At 35.0% G+C, this 21,702-nt stretch overlaps 1 protein-coding gene across 1 annotated transcript; it reads right to left on the reverse strand.

The window, feature by feature from the left end:
• Nucleotides 1-341: 341 nt before the first annotated feature.
• LOC121425946 (probable hydrolase PNKD) lies at nucleotides 342-21,464 on the reverse strand. The gene is made up of 11 exons (XM_041622068.1): nucleotides 21,258-21,464; nucleotides 15,124-15,239; nucleotides 13,761-13,873; nucleotides 13,347-13,405; nucleotides 11,482-11,574; nucleotides 10,233-10,309; nucleotides 6,002-6,079; nucleotides 5,476-5,562; nucleotides 4,818-4,885; nucleotides 4,207-4,254; nucleotides 342-2,966 (listed from the first exon to the last, which is right to left on the reverse strand). Exons 1-11 carry the CDS (start codon nucleotides 21,359-21,361, stop codon nucleotides 2,790-2,792), a joined length of 1,020 nt encoding a protein of 339 aa, XP_041478002.1. The 5' UTR covers nucleotides 21,362-21,464; the 3' UTR covers nucleotides 342-2,789.
• Between the last annotated feature and the right edge of the window lie 238 nt (nucleotides 21,465-21,702).

The raw sequence follows: 21,702 nt of genomic DNA on the forward strand, positions 1-21,702 counted from the left end.
AAATTTTAATTGTGAATAAATTTTGATCATATTTCATATCATCTGACAAACATACAAGTCATACTTGTACAGCATGTGACACATGGTATGCACCATGGAAGATACAATCAATCTTCCTCTTAATAACAAATGTAAGCTGGGCCCCATTTTACAAAGAGTAACAATTGATTTGATCAATCTCAACTATGACGGCCAACAACATCAACATCTAAAATGCAAATTTGTTCACAACATTTTCGAGATATGATGTATATATTCATACATTTATTGTTCTCTTGAAGATTCAGTGTGATTCTCTTTGCTTACTAAGGAGATTTTTCAAATTTCCTGTAAGAAAAAAAATTATGGTGTGGATGGATTTCCATACAGTTGAGATCAATTGGATCAAAAGTAACTCTTTGTAAGACAGGGCCCAGATTTAAAAACCATATATACTATGTGTTGTAATCAATAACAGTATCTTTTCATGTATTAATAAACACAAATTATTCAAGGGGGACAGATGTTTACATCATCAAATATTCAGCCTGGCATTTATCTTTGCTGCAACTACTGTCTTTTACCTTTAACTTACAGCTTTCTAAAACACCCACCAGAAGTGATGTGACTTGACAAACACTGGTCTTAATATAAGGTGATCTTTTCAAAATAATGTCATCTTGCTAATACGGTATGGGGATATTTGTTTTGATTTTGCTTTGCTTTGATTTCGAATGTTTTAACATAACAAATGGCCAAAAGATACTACTCTACTGACAAGGCTCATGCGATAGTACTCTGCAAATCATCTGCTAAGTATGATATAGCTATTGATCAGTCTTTACAATCAAAGTAGTGACTTAGAGGATGAAACAGACACGAACTGCAAAACATCAGCTGATCAGCGCTGGGCCAGGTACCAGCAGAGAAAGATGACAAATCAAGGGAATGGGAGATTATTTTCATGTCAGTATGCTTGATATGCACACAAAATTTAGGATGAGGGTTACAAACATCCCAAGCAATTAAGGGTTCAAAGAATACAGTTTGAATTCAGCTTAATAATACACCATAATATTCTTTTGACATTGTGTCTTTATCTGCCCATTCCCACATACATGTCAGCTTATTTGCACATGAAACTTACTGTACATATATGTTATTAATAACTGAACAATTTCACATAAATTGAAACATTTTAAAGTGACCTACTATTGTCAATTCATGGGGAAATCGAGGCCAATCTCAGAACAGAGAAAAGATTCAAGTCTTTCACTCGGCTGCATGCCTGGGGGTATTATGTAATAGATGCCAGCATGTCTGGGAGGTCTAATAGGAGAGCGATAGACTAACCAACTGGAAGTAAACTGCAGGTTTTCACTTTGAAACATTTAACTTCACAGAGGATATTTATTTTGGTTTAGCAATCAAGAAACCTTCTTCTATAGGAATCGGGATTGTTTGAAACAAGAACTGAGACAACCCAATAACAATCACGAATTCAGTCAAATTTGTGCTGTCCAAACTTTATCACAGTCCGACAGGCTCTCATGACGGATGGATTATATTATGCAAGTCAACTGTCCTTTTGCAAATTTCGTACTGATTCAATTTCCCCATGATTTGTCAATGGCATGCCGCTTTACACAAGCCACAAATGCATCTCACAATCCTGAGAATTCCAAAGAGAATGGCAGTTCATATAATTAGATAGCTTGGCTATAGTATGTACATAACGGCATACAAAAATAGGATTTGACATGATAAAGGTATACAAGTTTTAAGTTGCTTTACAAAAAATACATGTATTTATAATATAAACAACATATAAAATTACATTTTCTAAAATATGCACAAAACTCCATAAGTACAAGTAAACATACAATTTTTTTTTCAAAATACAAAAATCTAAAATTCGATTGACCTTCAGTAGCCTAGATGTATTAGAGTGATGCTTTGTGCAAGCATTCATCATCTTTGCGCACTTGAATGATATAACATTCAAAGAAAAAAACAATATTCATTTAACCTTCAATTCTGGCACTAATACATATAGTAGAGATCAAACTCAAAGATCGATAAATTTAGCACTATTCTATAACAGATGATGATGGTGATAATTCATAACATGTGTGACATTGTTACATGTTGACTGGTATTATCCCAACATATATTTTAGAATAAATTAGGTACCTGTGGTTCATACCATTCATCAATGAATATAAAGAATTGAATATTACAGTTCAGTTTTCATACTTGTTGCTATGTCTGGCAAGCCTGATTATTCCTACTTCTAATGGATGTGTAATTATTCGTCTTCTTTCTGATGTGGAATGTAAGCAGTCCTATACAAATTCATTACCAATCACCATAATAAAAAATGAATAACATTTGTTTACTCCTTCAAAATTTTATTGTACATGTACAATACAAACACCACTTGCTGATATTTGAAATTTTAAAAGTTTATGATTACTAAATTCTTGTGAAAGATTTTGCTCTTAGATGGAAAGTGAGAGCTTCAGCCATGAAGTTACAAGGTACTTGAGATCAACTTTAGAAAGTACAAGATAAACCTCCAAATTTATAATGCTCATTAACCTTGAAATTAATAGATCCTATAATTTGTAATAGTCTTTGCAGATGAAAGCAATGACTTTTTCCCTTGAAGCATGTCTATCTGACATGAATTGCCAACCTGAAGTCAATGAGAACTGCACTTTACAGCTGAGAGGAAGGCACCGATTTTGACTCGTCAAATCATGCGAAACCTCTCAGTTCATGAGTTTCATAATTTAACTAATGCTTACTTATAGTTTGTAGCTAAAAGAATCTTTGCTCTTGCGAAGGAAAGCCAGAGCTTTAGCCCTCAAGGCTTGTCTGTCAGATGTGGTCTGGTGTCCGGGATCAACCTTCTGTAGGATACTGTCTTCTGAAGTCCTCAAGAATGGGTTGTAGGTTTTCTCCTCACCAAGGGTTGATGGGCTCTGGAATACAGAGAAATTGTATGAATTCTTTGAATGCTAGAGTACATAATCAGGGTAAATAGCCAAGGAAATAGCATTCAGTGCTTAGACACATATTGCTAATTCACAGTAGAATTCCAGTGGATTATTTAAAAGTTGCAAACAGACAGAACAATATGGCAGTGTCCATGATACAGGATGATAAAGTCACAGGCCGATAAATTCAAGTGAAACAAAACAAATAATATGCCTGCTTGGAATTAAATTGTTTGTTCATAGTCCTACTTAATTTGATGAAATATTGTTCAGCTGGTTGATTTTCAAGGCTTTTGACACTGAATATCTAATGCATTTCTTATTTTTATAACTATCCATATGACTGGTGACAAGAAACATTGGATAGTCATCTGTGGGCCTGTTTGTTCAACTCATTACATTCTATTAATATGAACAGAAACAGAGTAGGTGGAGGAAAGAATCGTTTCATGGGAAGCTGTATTTTCATTTGAAACAAATATAATTATTCTTGACATAATTTTGAATGTAGGCAAACAGCATGTTAAAATTCATGGTTTAATCAGTTAATACATTTGTAAGTAATCTTCCAGTTTCAAATACAAATTCTGACTTTTCATCATAATGGGGTCCATCAAAACTGCATAACCCCTGAACTCATAATAAAAATATTTGAATAGACTACATTCTTGTACATGCCGTAATAAATCAAGGAAAAGAATTCCAAATGTGAAACAACAAATCAATTGTTCTTTATTCTGGAATAAAATGCAGACTAAAGAAAACTCCTTGATTTTGATAATTCACAAGACTTTCAAGTTTAGAAAGAATACAGAGGAACAGTGGCATATCTTGCAGGGGGCACATGCCCCGGGCGCCACTTTCAGAATGAACAATGATAATTTATATGGATTTATTACTGGGGAGCTTTGATGTAGACAACCTCTATTCTAAAAAAAATAAAAATGCTTAGAATTTGAATTCAATGCATTAAGGTGATTGATTGACTGATTTATTTAAGAAGAGATGGAAATGTTAAGGCTAAAAAATCCATCCAAGCCCTAGACCATTCATAAGGAAAATATCTCCAGGCAGAATGCACGCAATCTTTTCATCTCAGTGAAATATGTGTAAGGTATGGATCATGAACACTAGACCATTAAAACCTAGGAAAAGAGTAAAATCAATAACAATTATTCTTTTCTTTAATATCAATGTTCATTTCACTTATGTCACAACAACTCACTGTAATTTTCCTTTCTTTTCTCCTCTCCTCCACCCAATGTAGTTTTCTCTGCAAAAGATATAACATAAAAAATAAACTAACACATGGACATCACTTTCATTAAATTATCTCTCTTCTTCTTTATACATACTAGATAAAAATTCACTACATTGATTGATTGATTGATTGTTTATGTATCACATAGGATTTCTACAATTTATCTACTTTACTTTAAAACCTGAACTGCCAACCCAACGTGTACAGCATATTTAATTTGCTGCATTCAATTGATATGATCAGTTTAATTAATTTCAACAACATTACGGGAGGGGGGGGACTGACTGGGAAGATAGTTGCCCTAAGAAGCGGTGAACTTTTTTTTTTTGGGGGGGGGGTCTGTCAGATTTTTTAACTGGATAAGTGGCCCCTTCCCCCCCCCCCCCCACTGAATGATCAGCCAACCCATTTCAGCTATAATTTGTGATATGATTGTACGGGCATCTCAACAACAGTCCATTGTACATGATCTAATGATATTCTTCCTCAGTAAAAAATTTTTAAACACAAAATGAGGATTGCTATATTCCCCTCACTTGTCATTTTTTGGTAACAAAAACCCTGCTATTACTTACTGTGACATCTTCATTTTCTGCATCAAAGTTATGAGCAAACTGGAGGTTATCTAATGCATATTCATGACCTATTCATGAAGATAAAGTGAAACAAATACAATGTATTAATATGAGCTCTTACCCTTGGAAAATACTCCCTGAGAATGGAGATTACTTTTTTGTGCATTTTTTTTTGCATGTCAAGGTTTTCCCTATTTCTATTAAAGTGCCCCCATACTCACCCCTCTCACCCTTAACATCTCTCCCCTTTGGAAACTGAAAATATACCCCAAACATCACTTTGTGCTCATTTTTTATGATAGCATGTAAATTCTTTGTCAATTAATATATTTTGTGAAATCTTCATTACATGTCCTCTAAAAAAAACTTGGTCAGATGAGACTTGATAAAAGAGACAACTGAAGTGATTTACAAAAGTACAAACAATAGCAAAGTTGTTCATGTGGGACCTCACACATCCTTGTCCCAATGCCAATGGGATCTCCATAGTGTAAATAACATTTAAATGCTCACAACTTTCTTGTTAATTATTCATTTGATCTCACTTTGACCTGCTTTTTTTATACTTCAAGTGATTTCAATGATTTTTTAAAAATACTTCATTAATTCTATCTTGGTGGAATGAAAAAAAAACAAACTTACAAACAATTGTCCTTACCTGGCCATATCAGTATATCATCAGAAAGACTGCAGATTTTATCAAGACTACTAAGCATGATAGATGGAGCCCCTTCAAACATTCGACCTATAAGACAAAGAAAGTATTCAAATATATTTATGGTATCATCAGAATTGCAGATTTTTTCAATACCTTAACCCCTTCAAAAATTTGAGTATTTGAGAATTTCATTTAAAATTCTATAGTTTTTGCCCTACAAGTTGAATTGTTTTAAATGGCAATTTGTATTTGAAATTTGTTCAAAACCTTGAAATTAAATATTGTAAACATATTTGAACTTAATTGTTAGAAATTCTTCAATTATTCTTTACTGATTGTGAAAGGAGGAACTTGATATGTGCTTCAAAGGGTGACATTCTACAAAAGCAAATGGAAATTTGAGTGTGGGCGTAGGGAAATTCAAAATGTGCACTAAGCCATCTTTCAATTGTGTGCGGTATAAGTGGAAAATTATCATTACGCTCAATGTACAAGTGCTTCTGAAAAATCAAGATATTGAACTTACCATTTCCACCTAAGAAAAGAATATCACCTGTGAAGAGAGAGCTCTTATCTGATCTATCAAGTAGATAAACCATGTGACCTGCAGAAATACAAAGAATGAGGCCACATTATTGATACATTTAAGGCAGTACACCATAACACACATTGAAAGCATCTATAAGAGACCCATATTACAAAGAGTTGCAACAGATTTGAGTCAATCTTTAATTATGAAAGATCTGACTTTGACTAAGTATCACAGCGCTTACAATTGTCAGCAATAAAAAACAAATATAAATCTTAAGTAACAAAAAAAAAGAATATAATCATTCAAATTAAATTGTATCAACTATTGGTGTTCTGCTCCAGATGAGGCCTTGATACCAAGACCTTGATCATGTGACCTGCAACTCATGTCAGACAGTAATACTTGATTATGCTTATGTCTAGGTTTCATAAAGTGGGTCATTATGCTTTCACTGTTATAAGGAGTGGGCTATTCATGGGTCAAAAATACTTTTTTGGTCATTTTAATGTGACAACAGTTTTTATTTAATCCTTGTAATGTATCTCAACATGAAATGACAATATCTTTTGTCTCGGTTCTGAGAAAAAATGTGCCCAAAATCACAGTTTTGGCCACAACTTCTTTATTAAGTGGTCTTTTTCTCTGGTTTTGGTGTCTATACATATGTTTTTTGGGGGGCAGGCAATTTGTTTTTCCTAATATTAGTACTTTTAAACAATTATTTGTAGAGTTAAAAGGTGATTTTACCTAAATTTTCCAATTTTTAGACCCTTTTTTCAGCCAAAAAGGATGTTTCATCGTCTTTTGGTTCTTGGATTTTAGACAATTGCAAGCAGATTCTTATAGCAATATTGCTTTTATTCCTCTACTTTGGGTTCTACGAATATTTGCGAAATATATCTATAAATTCTAAAAAATGTCAATTATCCAAAGGGGCTATACAGTATACAATGCACTGTACATACTGCACTGCATACACATGTATGTCCATGCATAGACCACCATGACAAGGTCTGTATACAAGTGGAATGCCTCTGGCCGTCTCACCTGCATCAGGGGTTCAATATAGCAGCAGTGCTGACTTTGAATACTACTCTAACTCGCACAAGATGTTCAGTGATACATGGTTACTCTTATGTCCACTTTTTATGAACTAGACCAATAAACTTACAGAGATATGATGGTTATTCAACAAAAAAACCCAAATGGCCAAAGTTCTTTGACCTTACATGACCTTTGACCTTGATCATGTGACCTGAAACTCAAACAGGATGTTCAGTGATACTTGATTACTCTTATGTACAAGTTTCATGAATCAGATCCATAAACTTTCAGTTATGATGGTAATTCAACAGATACACCCAATTCGGCCAAAGTTCATTGACCTTTGACCTTGGTCATGTGACCTGAAACGTGCACAGGATGTTCAGTAATACTTGATTACTCTAATGTCCAAGTTTAATGAACTAGACCAATAAACTTTCAAAGTTATGATGGTAATTCAACAGATACCCCCGATTCGGCCAAAGTTCATTGACCCTAAATGACCTTTGACCTTGATCATGAGACCTGAAACTTGCACAAAATTTTCAGTGATGCTTGATTACTATTATGTCCAAGTTTCATGAATCAGATCCATAAACTTTCAAAGTTATGATGGGAATTCAACAGATATCCCCAATTCGGCCAAAGTTCATTGACCCTAAATGACCTTTGACCTTGGTCATGTGACGTGAAACTCATGCAGGATGTTCAGTGATACTTGATTAACCTTATGTCCAAGTTTCATGAACAAGGTCCATACCTTTTCTAAGTTATGATGACATTTCAAAAACTTAACCTAAGGTTAAGATTTCGATGTTGATTCCTCCAACATGGTCTAAGTTCATTGACCCTAAATGACCTTTGACCTTGGTCATGTGACATGAAACTCTAATAGGATGTTCAGTAATACTTGATTAACCTTATGGCCAAGTTTTATTAATTAGGTCCATATACTTTCTAAGTTATGACGTCATTTCAAAAACTAAACCTCAGGTTAAGATTTGATGTTGACGCCGCCGCCGTCGGAAAAGCGGCGCCTTTAGTCTCACTTTGCTTCGCAGGTGAGACAATAAACTATAGTGTCATAGAAATGAGCTCTTAGGTTTAAAATTAGATGCCTCAGAAATTAAAGATATGGTTTGTTTCAGAAATTGAAGATATCTCTTGTCAAATATGCATATTCAGGGGTCGAAGAGAGGTAAATATTATTAACAATGGATTATAGTCAACCCCATATTATGGCATTTACATTGTAGCTATTCTGGGCCCCGTTGCATAAAATTTACCATTATGGTAACTTTGCCATTCAATGGTAACTTGCATGGGTAACTTGCATAAAAGCAATATAGCTATATGAAGCTGCTTACTACTGTTCAACTGGTATCGTCTAATATCCAAGAACCACAAGACGATGAAACCGACTTTTTGATTGAAAAAAAGGCTCTAAAAATTGGAAAAGTTAAGTAAATTCACCTTTTAACTCTACAAATAATGGTTTAAAAGTACTAACTTTAGGAAAAACAAAATGCCTGCCCCCAAATCCAAAAACATATGAATAGACACCAAATCCAAAGATAAGGACCACCAAATAAAGAAGTTGTGGCCAAAAATATGATTTTGGGGGGATTTTGGCCCGGCACACTTTTTTCTCGGACCCAAGACAACAAATAATGTCATTTCATGTTGAGATATTAAAATGAATACAAAAAAATTGTTGCCACAGTAAAACCAAAAATCACCCATTTATAGCCCACTCCTACTCCTGTTATGATGACATTTTAAAAACTTAACCATGCTTAAGATTTCAATGATCCTAAATAACAATCATGTGACTTATGCAGGATGATCAGTGATACTTGATTACCATGTTTAATTTTCATGAAAAAGGCCCAATAATTTCAGTATTGATGACATTTCAAAAAACTTAAACCTTGGCAATAAGATTTCCATGTTGATAACGCCGCTATCGCCGCAGCTGGGGCACCAAATGTTTCCCTCTGCTATGTAGACAAGACAAGGAAAAAAGAAAGAAAAAAAACTTCATCAAGATTTGCTTAAATTTCAGATCTTTTCGGCCACCAAATGGCCAAAATTCATGCATTCTAGTCCCATATGTTTGCTACTAGATCTAGTAATGTCTATTTCAAGAATGTAAAGATATTAAATGTGAAATTTCAGTAACTTTTAGGGAAGGGCATATGCTTTTGAACAGTCGTTGGAGTTGTCTGAACAGTATTTTTAACATTTTGACTTAGTCCTCTTAACAACCCAATTTTCCAAAGCAGATCAAATATTTTCAATCAACGTTATATTTCATTTTCAATTGTTTTGCCAAAGGATATATGTCATGAGAGTACCATACAGAGTATGGACTGTATTCTAAACTCTGGTTTAAACTTAGGCCATGCTGCCATAACCTAAGTCTGTACTTAATCATGGGAAGTTTAAAACTTTGTTTGCAATGTACATTTCTTGTTTTTAGTTTCATGTTTCTTAGTGCTTCAATGGTGAAGAAAAAGCTATTTACGCTATTATTCCCAGACAGTTAATAGTGGTTTGGATGTTAATTGAGCTGATAAATCAAGACTCAAATATTGTTAGAAATATGTGTTACATTTGGTTATCTATAGTTAACCACAAATTTGGACCAAAGATTGAATTAAACCAGAGTCTAGAATAAAGGCCCGTATTCTGAAGTCAGGTTTAACTTATACCACAGTCTAACTCTATGCTAAAATTATAGGGAGCCAAAAATTCTCTTTATAATGTATATTTCTTTTGCTTACTTTTTTGTTTCCCTTTGCTTTCATTATGAAGGAAATATTTCAAAATACTTTAGTTTTCTTCCACAGACAATATGAATAATTTGAGAGTCAAACGAGTTAATAAATTGGATGTGTCCTGTTAGGGATTCGTACCCCTATTGGCTCTCAATAGTTAAACCATAACTTTAAACCACAATTTAATTCAAACCCGAGTACAGAATACAGGCTTACATAGTATGAGTCTATTGCATCCCACTGTGTTCTTGGATGCCAGCCCTTCTTTTACTTCAGAAATAAAACATTTTTTTTTTAAATAGGTGGAATCTTTTCATTTGTACGAACTCAGAAAATGGAAAAAATGCTAGACAAAGAATAGCTGCCGATAATAATAAGACAGCTCTCTGAAAATGACCTACCTACAGTATGTCCTGGTGTAAATAGTGCAGTGAACTTTAAATCTCCAAATTGAATACATTCTCCATCTTTTAAATTACTGCAAAAAAAAAGAACAAAAATGTTGAGGAAAATACAAGCTTATTTCATTTTTTCTTTCTTGCTTTTGTCTCATCACCAAATTCAAATAAAATAGAAAAATAACTTTTTGGGGGAGGGGGGGGGGGGGTGATACATATCACATAGTGATGAAATAGTCACCAATTGGATATTTGCATTTTTCAAAATTCCTTGGCCCGTATTCTGAAGTCAGGTTTAACTTAGACCATGGTCTAACTCTGTGCTAAAATTATGGGAAGCCAAAAGTGTCAAAATTTTTATTAAGTTGTATGTTTCTAATTTTTCACTGTGCTCTTTCCTGATTCATCGATGGTGAAGACAATTATCTATTTATACTTCCTAGACAAATATAAATGATTTGAGAGCCGAATGAGCTGATTATGATATCTTTATTATTAGTGATTTATGTAGCAATTGGCTTTCCATACTTAAACCACAACTTTAAACTTGAGTTTAAGTTAAACCCGACTTCAGAATACGGGCTTTTGTGATTATATACATACAGTAAGCATAGGTCAGTAATACTATTTTTCTTTTAACAAAAACAGAGCTAATCTGTCCTCCTGTTTAGATCTAGGAAATGCCTACATTTCCACTATAACAATTGATGTTTGATCATGTAAATATCCATCTCCTTGTAATAATAAATCATAATACCGGTAATACATTGGGATTTTGAATGCATCAAACCCACTCTGCACAGTGCTCATAGCACAAACAATAAGGAATGCAATCATACCATCAACCTGTGAACTGAATCATCATCATCCTTTATATACATCAAGTGTGATAATTCTTTACATGCACAGTAATTTTGTAAGATTTTTCGGTCTCTCTATTAATTTTGAAATTCAAAGGGACCCCCCCTCTAATTATGACCAACAAACATGTAATTATGGTTCAAGTCAGATATTTTTTTACTGATTAATCTCTGAAAACCAACAAGTTCACCCCCCCCCCCTCTCCCTCCTTGAACTCCCATTATATAGGAAACATGATAAAATCAAATATCTCAGTGAAAACAATACATAAAAGTGTATGATAAATTGAACAGGAAATGTAGGAAAATCGTCTTGAACTTAGTGCTTAGAATGGTCAAAATTCAGATTCTCTTTTCAAATTCAGAATGGTCTGCTAAGATTTGATACTCACTGAGTAGCACCAGGAACACCATCTCTCTCACCTCCATAAACAGAAAGGTTTGAATATGAAGATTTGAGCTTCCTGTTGCCTCCTGAGTGATCCCTATTTGTGCAAAGAAATTAATGATAAAAGATATATTCATAGAAAGTTATCATTTTTTAATTGATTGAATCCATGTATAAAAATGGGACTTGAGTTCTTATTTTGGTTCTATTTGTGTTCAAAGTTTCCCTTTTTTCTTTTCTAAGGATAACCTCTTGTTTGATAACCATAATTGCATACTTAAATTTATTTGCCTCAAACAAGATATATTAATCAATTAATTGTTAAACTTATTCAATTGACTGTTTTCTCATGATGTAAATGGAAAAATGGACTGATCTCCTTGACCATGGAAGACTGATTGATATACTGTACCTTGACGTTAGAAAAGCGTTTGATACAGTCCCTCATCAATGTTTACTCATGAAATTGAAAGCATATGGAATAGATGGTCATGTCTTGAAATGGATTGAGGCCTTTCTTGTAGGAAGAATCCAGAGAGTCGCCCTAAGAGGAGAGTATTCTGACTGGTCTCAGGTAGTCAGTGGAGTAGCGCAAGGTAGCATCCTCGGGCCCCAGCTTTTCATCCTCTATGTCAATGATCTTCCGTACAGAGTTTTCAACGATATTCAGATCTATGCTGACGATACCAAGATTTATGGAGAGGTATCTTCAAATAGCCAACATCTATCACTACAAGAAGATCTGTATGAAGCCACAAAATGGGCAAACTCCTGCAAAGTTATGCATATGGGTCGCAACAACAAAAACTCTACATACTACATCGACGACCAGATACTTGAAGAGACCAAGGCTGAGAGAGACATAGGAGTACTTGTTGATAATGAACTTAACTATCATGCACATGTAGCTCAAGCAGTAAATCGAGCTAACCAGATGCTGGGACTCATAAAGAGAACATTTACATGCCTATCTAGAGAAACGTTACCTGTCTTGTTTAAGTCAATAGTTCGTCCTCTACTTGAATACTGCAATGTTATTTGGTATCCAAGATTCAAATTGGATGCCATCAAGATAGAGAAGATCCAGAGAAGAGCCACCAAGCTATTGCCTGAATTGAAGCATCTAACGTATGAAACAAGACTGAAGGAACTCAACATAATCTCTCTACAATACAAAAGAATCAGAGTTGATATGATTGAAGTTTATAGAATTATGAATGGACTGGTTGACTTTGATCCAGATCTCTACTTTACACCCGTAGTCCAAAGTAGCACTCGAGGTCATCACATGAAGCTGTACAAATATAGAAGCAACTCATCACTAAGAAAAAACAGCTTTAGTCAGAGAGTGATCGACTCCTGGAACAGTCTTCCTTCTTCTGAAATCTCGGCATCCACTTTAAACATTTTCAAAACTAGACTGGACAAACACTGGTCCTCTATGCACCAAATTCTTCCATAAATATCTGCCCCCAACACACGTTTAGTTCTTTTTAAGACCAGTTTAAGTAACCTTCGAGGGAATGATCGCAAGCACTACAGGACTACCTACTTCTTCCATACAGCGATGATGATGATGTACATTTGTTGTATTGTTCTGCTCACATATATGTCATGTATTGTTAACCTGTATCTTGTTAGCTTAGAACCATTATCCTCGGTTTAGATGTTTCTGTGTTCTACCTCAGTTAATATGAAATAAAGAGGTGATAAATTATTTTTAGAAATATTTCACACATGATTTACATAGCCCCTGTCTATTATTCTGATTTTTAAATTTTCAAAAGTATAATTTAAAAATTTGAAAAGTACATTGGGTTGAGTCACATCATATTTCTGAATGACTAACATATACATAAAATATCTTACCAATGTTTATGTGTTGTCAGGATAGCTGTTAGCTGTACATTCTGTTCTTCAATCACCTTCTATTTCAAAGAAATCGAAAGTAATCAAATAAGAAAATAAAAAAAACACTTTGATACAATAAAGTCGCTTTCAAATACAAGAGTACAAGCAGTATACATGCATAGAACCTGATTTAGCCAAATATATTGATGTTTATACAGAATAAAGCCTTATAGAAATATTACAAGGCATACCAACAATAAAAAAATTGACAATTTGATAGAATTTCTGATGTTTTAGTTGAGAACGCAAATCATTATTTCAAATCAAGTTATTTTGTTTTGCATTAATCTCGTTACAGTATTTCAGACAACAATGTTGGTGTTTGACATGGAGATTTGTCATGTCTTCACTGAACAAGTGAATAGACTATACCTGCACAGCTTCTGCATCACCAGGGTCTATCACAACAGCTACATTTGATCTTTTATCAATGATCAAGTATGCATAGTTATCCTTCAGGTAGGGGATAGGAAGAATTATCACACCTGTATGATAAAGATAAAGTGAATGTTGTTATGACTCATATTGATGACCTGGGGAAGGTTTCAAAAAGAGCAATTATTTGAGTAATTAGTGACTTAGAGTCATGTTTTAACGCTGGCAACGAGCACATCTTATTTAACAAGAAATCTGATTGATTGGCAGGGCCCATCCTATGCACATGATCTGACCAATGCCGTGATGCATTATAATGCATGTAACTGGCAATTTAACTGTGACTCTATAAAGTTACACTCCAATCTTTGTGAATCACCCCACAGGTATACTGCTTAATTATTATAAGGTAGGGGACAGCAAGAAATATTACACCTGTATTATAGAGTGAAGTAGAGAATCCTACCATATTTTCTTCTACACATCCTTTATCAACTTAGAAATCCATGAGGGTGTTGGATGATTTCGCTCTTATCACGGCCTAAAATGCCAATAACATTCCAATATTGCATGCGTTGGGGCGACTATCTTCTCTAGATGTCCCCAAACAACTGAACATTTATTAACAATGGAAAAATCAATATTCTATAAACTTGTACCAAATAATAATTATTTCCATAAACCACATTGCTTGTTCCACATAAAAATTGCACTTGAAATGAAACAAATAACCCTAAATATCTAGCAATCACCCTAATGTCAAGCAAGATATATATCCGCTATGAAATACAATTTGTATCCTATCCTGATCATCCTTCTTATTTTAAAAGAGTTTTCTGCCATCCCTTTGGTTGATAACTTGATATGCACTCCATAATTAATATGCACCAAAACCTATCTAGAGGGTAAATTTGTTGTTTATGTAAGAATGCCTTGTAAACATAAAATCCATAATATATGAATGACCTATAAAACAAAGTCTGACTAAAAAGTTACAGAATATGAGAAAAGATATTGGAAGGTTAAAAAGAAGTTTTATGAGCCTCCCTCCCCTACATGTAGTAAACCAACAATACATCCTTTACATGTGGAGTTTATCAGATATTATTTAAAGCAGAACAATACAGCTATTATAAGTCTCATACAGTGTAGCTTCTTCTTGGCACATAACACAGAAGTTGCGCTTTTGCACTATTTACCCTAAAGTGATTTTCACAAGCACAGATATGATAAAGTACAAATGGCAGTCTGTGTCAACTGGAAGAAAAAAAATGGGGGAGGGGTCTCATGGTCTAAGGTAAGTGCATTTGACTAATGATGAAGAGGTTGTGACAGACCAGAATCAGAACTAATGGGTTACCTTGTAATTCAGTCTGTTCCACCAGAGAATGTCCATCTGGGAATTGCAATCTGTTCTTAGTGAGGTCTCGCCTGTTTAAATAATTCCCAACTCTTGTCTTTGCATACACAGTGTACCTACAGATAAAAAGAAAGTTTGAACTATTCACTTAGGACTCTCTTCAAATATCTTTAATGACATTTACATGTACACTCATAGGCATGTGAGATGATAGAGATCCCCATGATAAGTAACAAACGTTTAATGAGAAGACAGAGTTTCAAGCTCAATTGTAACAAGAGTTCAGGCAGCCTTGCATGCATCATGCAATTTAATACACTGCTGACTTTGAAAAGAACTCCATGTATTCAAGATAATTTTTGTTTTTTATTGAAAGAGAAAAGTAAATCAATTCATTTGATATCCTGCAGGTAAGTTCATAAACCTTGACTTTATTAATTTTTATTTCATTTTGTATCATTTGTGACATCAAAAATAAACCATCTGAAATAAGTTTCATTTTAGATATAACTGAAAGTTTGTTTAAATAGTAAACAAAATAAATTCCTATCAATGATGAAATATCCTGTGTAACCAGTCAGCTGAAATTACGCTAAACAAATGCCTGATATTCAACGCCAGTTTGCAGCAGAGGTCTTCAAATGTGATACCAACTGATTTTATGGCATTTTAACGTCCATCATCATCTTACCTTTGCCTGCTTGATTTCTTTTTTTAAAACTTTGCAAAATAGTAAAGGTCACACTTTTTATGACACCTTTTCAGCCGAGCATACACTAGTTGACAGATTTGGGCTCAATTACAATTACGTAATTGAAGAAGTGTTAAATTACTATATAATTACTTTTCAATTAAATTACATTTTTTCCCCAATTACAATTACCAATTACATGTACTGTACTTTAGTCAATTTCAATTTCAATAACTTTAAATTAATTTTCATTACTATAAATTCATATTTCACATTTAGGGCCATCCATTTCAACATAGGCCTTATTCTAAGATACAGAGCAACTGATCTGTATGACTCTATTGCATTTTGTATTCACTTGTTTGTAATATTTTATTTGATTCTGTATGCCGAATAAAATAATAATAATAATAATAACTGACAAAATGAATGTAATAGAGAGCATTGATCCTGCCTATCGCCCCCTTCAATGTTAAAATCAATTGACATTCTCAATGTAGATCTGCATGATTTCTTCATTTGTAGAAATCCTGATGTACAACATTTTTTTTTACCAAGAAAATACAAAAGAGGAGTAGCAATTAATATGTTCACTAAAACACCTACACGTACAAGAACTGTTGCCAATCACATGTGAATTCGAAGAAAGTGTGTGGTGTCTTCTGGAAACAGCTACATGTAGGGACAAGATTTTAACCCTATTTTAAGTGGGCTTTTTTGGACCAGGATATACAAGGGGGGGAGGGGTCAAATTGCCCCCCCCCCTCCAGATCTCGGTCACTGATTGCATGATTGCCACAAAATTTTGCACGCGTGTAGAGCTGCATGTAAACTACAAGACTGTATCTAGAATGAAAAAAAATTGATTGTATATTTTAATAAATTTTTTATGCAAATAAGCATATATATGAAATTTGCCCTAAATTTGTTTTCTATGGATGTTTTTGCCTTTAACTCATTTTAGAGAGCTGGTAGAATGCTAATTTTTGTTGATGTCAGGATTCTGCCACCCGTTGGCATTAGATCTTAATCCATGAAATTGAGGTGGGTGCACAATTTCTTTTTTTCCCTTTAATTTTGGGTGTTTTTGGTATCCCAACTATGAAGGTACCCATGTTATTATACTGTGGCACCCTATGGTTACCTACTGGGCTCAGGCCCACTTTGCATGCCGGGACTCTCTGGGTAAGGGTGTGACCAACAAAGTGGTAAATTGTGTAAATTGGCGAGACAAAAATGGGGGCTTTGGAGCAGACTTATTGTAAAAAGGAGGGTCCTCGGAACGGGCTTCGAAACTACAAATGTTTGTGAAAATAGGGGTCCTAGGAACAGGTCGTTATTTCTTCTTTTTTTCTCAATAATAAGAAAATGCTATGCTTTTTATTGGAGTGGCTTTCTTTGTTCTTTTCTTATAAGATAAAAATGCTATGCCTTGGAACAGAAATTTCAGTGTAAATATGGGGGTCCTCTCCTCGGCAACACCCTCCACCCCAGGAGGGGGGTACACGAATTATAACATGATACCTATGTGCCGTGCCAATTCAAAAATATGGGGCTCTGGAAGTTAATTTATGTCTTAAAACAGGACTCACAGGAACGGCTCTTGGAACAACGATTGCTAAAAATGCAATGCTCTGGAACGGACTACATAAAAAAACGGGGTCTCCGGAACTCATTAGATCGGAGGCGCAAAACGTGCATGCGTCTTGCTAGATTCATATCGGGCCAGCGCAAGTTAGCTGCGAGACGGGAAGCTTCAACGGGCCAGCATAATGGGCTTTTAGTGGCTCCGCGCTGGTCGAGCTCGTCGCTCAGCTCTGACCGGCTTACACAGAGTAGATCACGACGAGTGCTCTCCAGTCTCAAGAGCGAGAAATCACAAATTTGAGCATGTGGAGGGTCTCCGGAATGGGAAAAATTTGGTATTTTATAGATGGCAAATATAGCGATCTTCAACGCTTATATATAAGCGTCGAAACTTGTAGCCATCTCCTTGTATTAATCTCTATTATACAAGCTGTCAAAATGTAACGAACTAGTCCGCAATTTTTCGGATCTCCTCTATATATATATATATATACGAGGGGGGAATTGTAGCGAACTAATTCGCTATTTTTTCGAATCTCCTCTATAAACAAGGAGGAATTGTAGCGAACTAGTTCGCTATTTTTTCTGATCTCCTCTATATATACACGAGGGGGAATTGTAGCGAACTAGTTCACTATTTTTCGGATCTCCTCTATATACGAAAGGGAATTGTTGCGAACTAGTTCGCTATTTTTCGTATCTCCTCTATATATACGAAAGGGAATTGTTGCGAACTAGTTCGCTATTTTTTGGATCTCCTCTATATCTATACAAAAGAGAATTAAAGCGAACTAGTTTGCTATTTTTCGGATCTCCTCTATATATACACGAGGGGGAATAGTAGCGAACTAGTTCGCTATTTACGGACCTCCTCTATATATATATATATATATATATATACGTTGGGGCATTGTAGCGAACTAGTTCGCTATTTTTCGGATATCATCTACATATACACGACAAATTGTTGCAAACTAGTTCGCAATTTCTCATCTCTATACATTTAAAACGTGGCAAACTGCAGCGAACTAGTTGGCAATTTTTCCAAAGCTTACATTATGGTGAAGGCTTCAAAGTGAAAATTGACAGGTTTTGGCTGTATTGGAGCCATATTTGTTAAGTTGTATGATAGGCGTATCTGCTATGCAGTACTATTTGAAATGTTTACATTATTTTGATAGGCTGAAAGTGAAAATCCACAGGTTTGGTGCCTATCTTACGCTGGATTGGTGCCATATTCGTTTGCTGATATATCTGTTATGCTTTGATATTTTAATTGTTTCTTTGATGGTCTTGATGCGGGGGCTCACAGTTCTGAATTGTGGTTTAAAAATATTTTGATAATATGTATTTACATATAATAAAGAAATTTGTAAAATGTTTCACTGACCATTCCAAATATCTTCTATTTGATAGTGTTTCATTCACTATTTTCCTGCATAATCTCGCTGTACATGTGAGGGTGTGTGGGGAAAGCATTTAAAGGGGCATTACACACGCCGGCACGTACAGAGATATGAATATTCATGAGCTCCCCCTGCAGGATTGGTACCTATATAGTGCTTACCCATTTGGTCTCATCAGGCCCTTCAAATCAGGCCGGAAGAGCTAACAGAGAAATAACTGAGAATTTCATCATTTTTTATTCAGGATTATATTGAATATTTCTACAATATCAAAACAATTTGAAAGCTCCAAATAGTCTTAACTTAATCAGTTATAATGATAAATAAAATATGCATATAATTAACATAAACATGTATAATTTACATGAACGCTTTCATTTTCAGCATTGCAATTTTAGATAGATAGATAGATAAATGGATTTTATTAAAAACATCATGTCTCGCAGTAAAAACTGAAATGAACATGAATTACAGATTAAAACAATTACAATAACAAAAAGCAATATAAAGTATTAACATAGGAATTTAAATTAAAATTAAGGGGTCACTCTCGCAGTGCACTTAATTTCGGCAAGGAGGAATACATTTCCAGGCACCCCAAATGGGGTACCTGTAGAAAATTAACTTTGAATGCAATCATCCAAAGTGCACCACGAAAATGACCCTGTAAATACTTGACATGAATAAAATCTATATATAAAAAAATACTAAGTTCTTACTTCGGTATAACAAGGCATAAATTAAACTAGATTCGATTCATAAAAAATCATGAGTAAAGTTAAAACTATCAAAATTGTACAGAGGAAACCATTAGGACTTTACATTTACTATTGATAAAATACTTTACTACTAATAAAATAGGGAAAACTAGCATTTATATAAAACAGAATTTCAAAATATATGGACCCTAATTGCACTTAAAATTAGTTACACCAGTGACTAGGCTTATTTATGTGAGTAAATGTTAGTATTAACTCCAAGTACGTACACAATTTCAGAGTTTTTGGTTCAACCGTGGCCGAAATTCATACCCCCCCCTCCCCCGACACGGCTGTGATGTGAGTCAAAAGGTCTGACCTGTTTAGTGTCAATTTGTTAAACTATAGTATTAAATTCAATTGCTTAAGATATAATTCACCTTTCAGGTACTTGGAGCAATGTTTGTATAGTTGATTAATTAAACAAGCTGAAAGGTAAATATTGCTCAGGCCTGCTTGTAGTAATATTATGGGGAAAACTTAGGAGTCCTCTTCCTTCTTTCCCCTCCCCTCTTTTACTTCTATCCCCTCCCTCCCCCTTCATTTCCTCCACGATCCCCTCCTCTCTTTTTCTTTCTCTTTCCCTGGGTCTTTCCCCCTCCTCTCCTTACTTTACCTCTTTTCCCTCCCTTCTTCTTCTCTCCTCTCTCCTTTTCCTCCCCCGTCCTCTTTTCCTCTTCCCCTCTCCTCCTCTTTCCCCTTTCCTCCTCTTCTTCCCCAGTACTCTCTTCTTTTTCCTTTCCTCTTTCCCCTTCCCTCTGTAAATAGCAAACTAGTTGGCAACAATTCTCCCTCGTATATGTAGAGATCAAAAAAATTCAAAACTATTTTGCAACAATTCCCCCCTCCCCTTGTTTAAATATGTAGAGGATATCACAAAAATTGCAAACTAGTTTGTTACAATTTGACACAATCTATAATATACAGAGAGGAGATGAGAAATTACGAACTAGTTCACAACAATTCCCCCTGGTCGATGTTTATACAGAAGTGATCAGAAAAATTCAAACTAGTTCGCTACAATTTGACACGCTTTATATCAAATGTATAGAGAGATGAGAAATTGCGAACTAGTTTGCAACTATTTCCAGTCGTGTATATGTAGAGATCAGAAAAATAGCGAACTAATTCTCTACAATGCCCCCTCGCTTTATAGAGATAAAAAAAATAGTGAACTAGTGTCTAGTTCGCTACAATTTGACACGCTCTAGACTATAGAAATTGCAAACTAATTCGCTAGTTTGACACGTCATACTATACAGACTAATAAAAGGATATGGCTACAAATTTTGACGCTTAGTTAATAAGCGTTGTCGAAGATCGCTATACTTGCCATCTTATTAAAAATTATTTCCTGGAAAAATTGTAATTTCTGAATTGGTGATATGCTCTGGAACGGAAATTTAGGCTGAAAATGGGGGCCTCAACCGTGGCACATACGTACTACATGACGTATCATACATTTTGAGTACCCCCCCCCCGGTCTTTGTTAACCCAGTGAGTGAGCTTATCGCTACAGTCAATCAAGTACCTCTGCTCTGCCTCTGGCGAAGTTCGTGCAGGCTCCACTCCAATTCACTACCGCTATACACGCTCCACCTTCGCTTCGAGAAGTGAATTGGAGTGGAGCCTGCACAAACTTCGCCCGATCCGACTACAGTACCAGTCAAGAAATTTTGGTTTTTTTCTTACCCAACAGCAAACATAGGACTTCCTGGCCTGAACATTCTTTTGACAATTTGAAATCTCCGAAACAAGTACACGATGATCACGAACAGTGACAGTTGGGCAATCATATTAAATTTTACCGTAACAGTAGGCCCTAGCCGCTGTTCGCGATTCGTTGGACGACGACGGAGCTCCGCTGTATATACTGTTCGGCTATTGGAGTATTGCTATAGCTAGCTAGCTGGCGGCGCCGCGCCGGCGCCCTGGCTGCGCTAGCGCTGCGCTGGCTGGTGAATTTAATTTGTTGTTATTGTTGAATATGATGGCGCCCTTTCTTTTTATTTAAGTTCAAGTTTAAGTTTATTGATTTCCTTTCTTCACATATATATATACATTGGTACAAAGAGGACATTAAGAGAGTAACATGGTAAATTTTAACAAAGGAAATAATAACAAAATAACATAATTA

Source organism: Lytechinus variegatus, chromosome 13, assembly GCF_018143015.1.
Source record: "Lytechinus variegatus isolate NC3 chromosome 13, Lvar_3.0, whole genome shotgun sequence".
NCBI classification, from domain to species: Eukaryota; Metazoa; Echinodermata; class Echinoidea; order Temnopleuroida; family Toxopneustidae; genus Lytechinus; species Lytechinus variegatus.

Excerpts from the sequence above, each read along its gene's own strand:
- LOC121425946 (XM_041622068.1), bottom strand. The coding sequence starts at position 21,361 with ATGATTGCCCAACTGTCACTGTTCGTGATCATCGTGTACTTGTTTCGG. Across the intron at positions 11,575-13,346 it reads CTGACAACACATAAACATTG|GGATCACTCAGGAGGCAACA; the intron begins GTAAGATATTTT and ends TTGCACAAATAG. Across the intron at positions 10,310-11,481 it reads GGTGTTCCTGGTGCTACTCA|TAATTTAAAAGATGGAGAAT; the intron begins GTGAGTATCAAA and ends TTTTTTTTGCAG.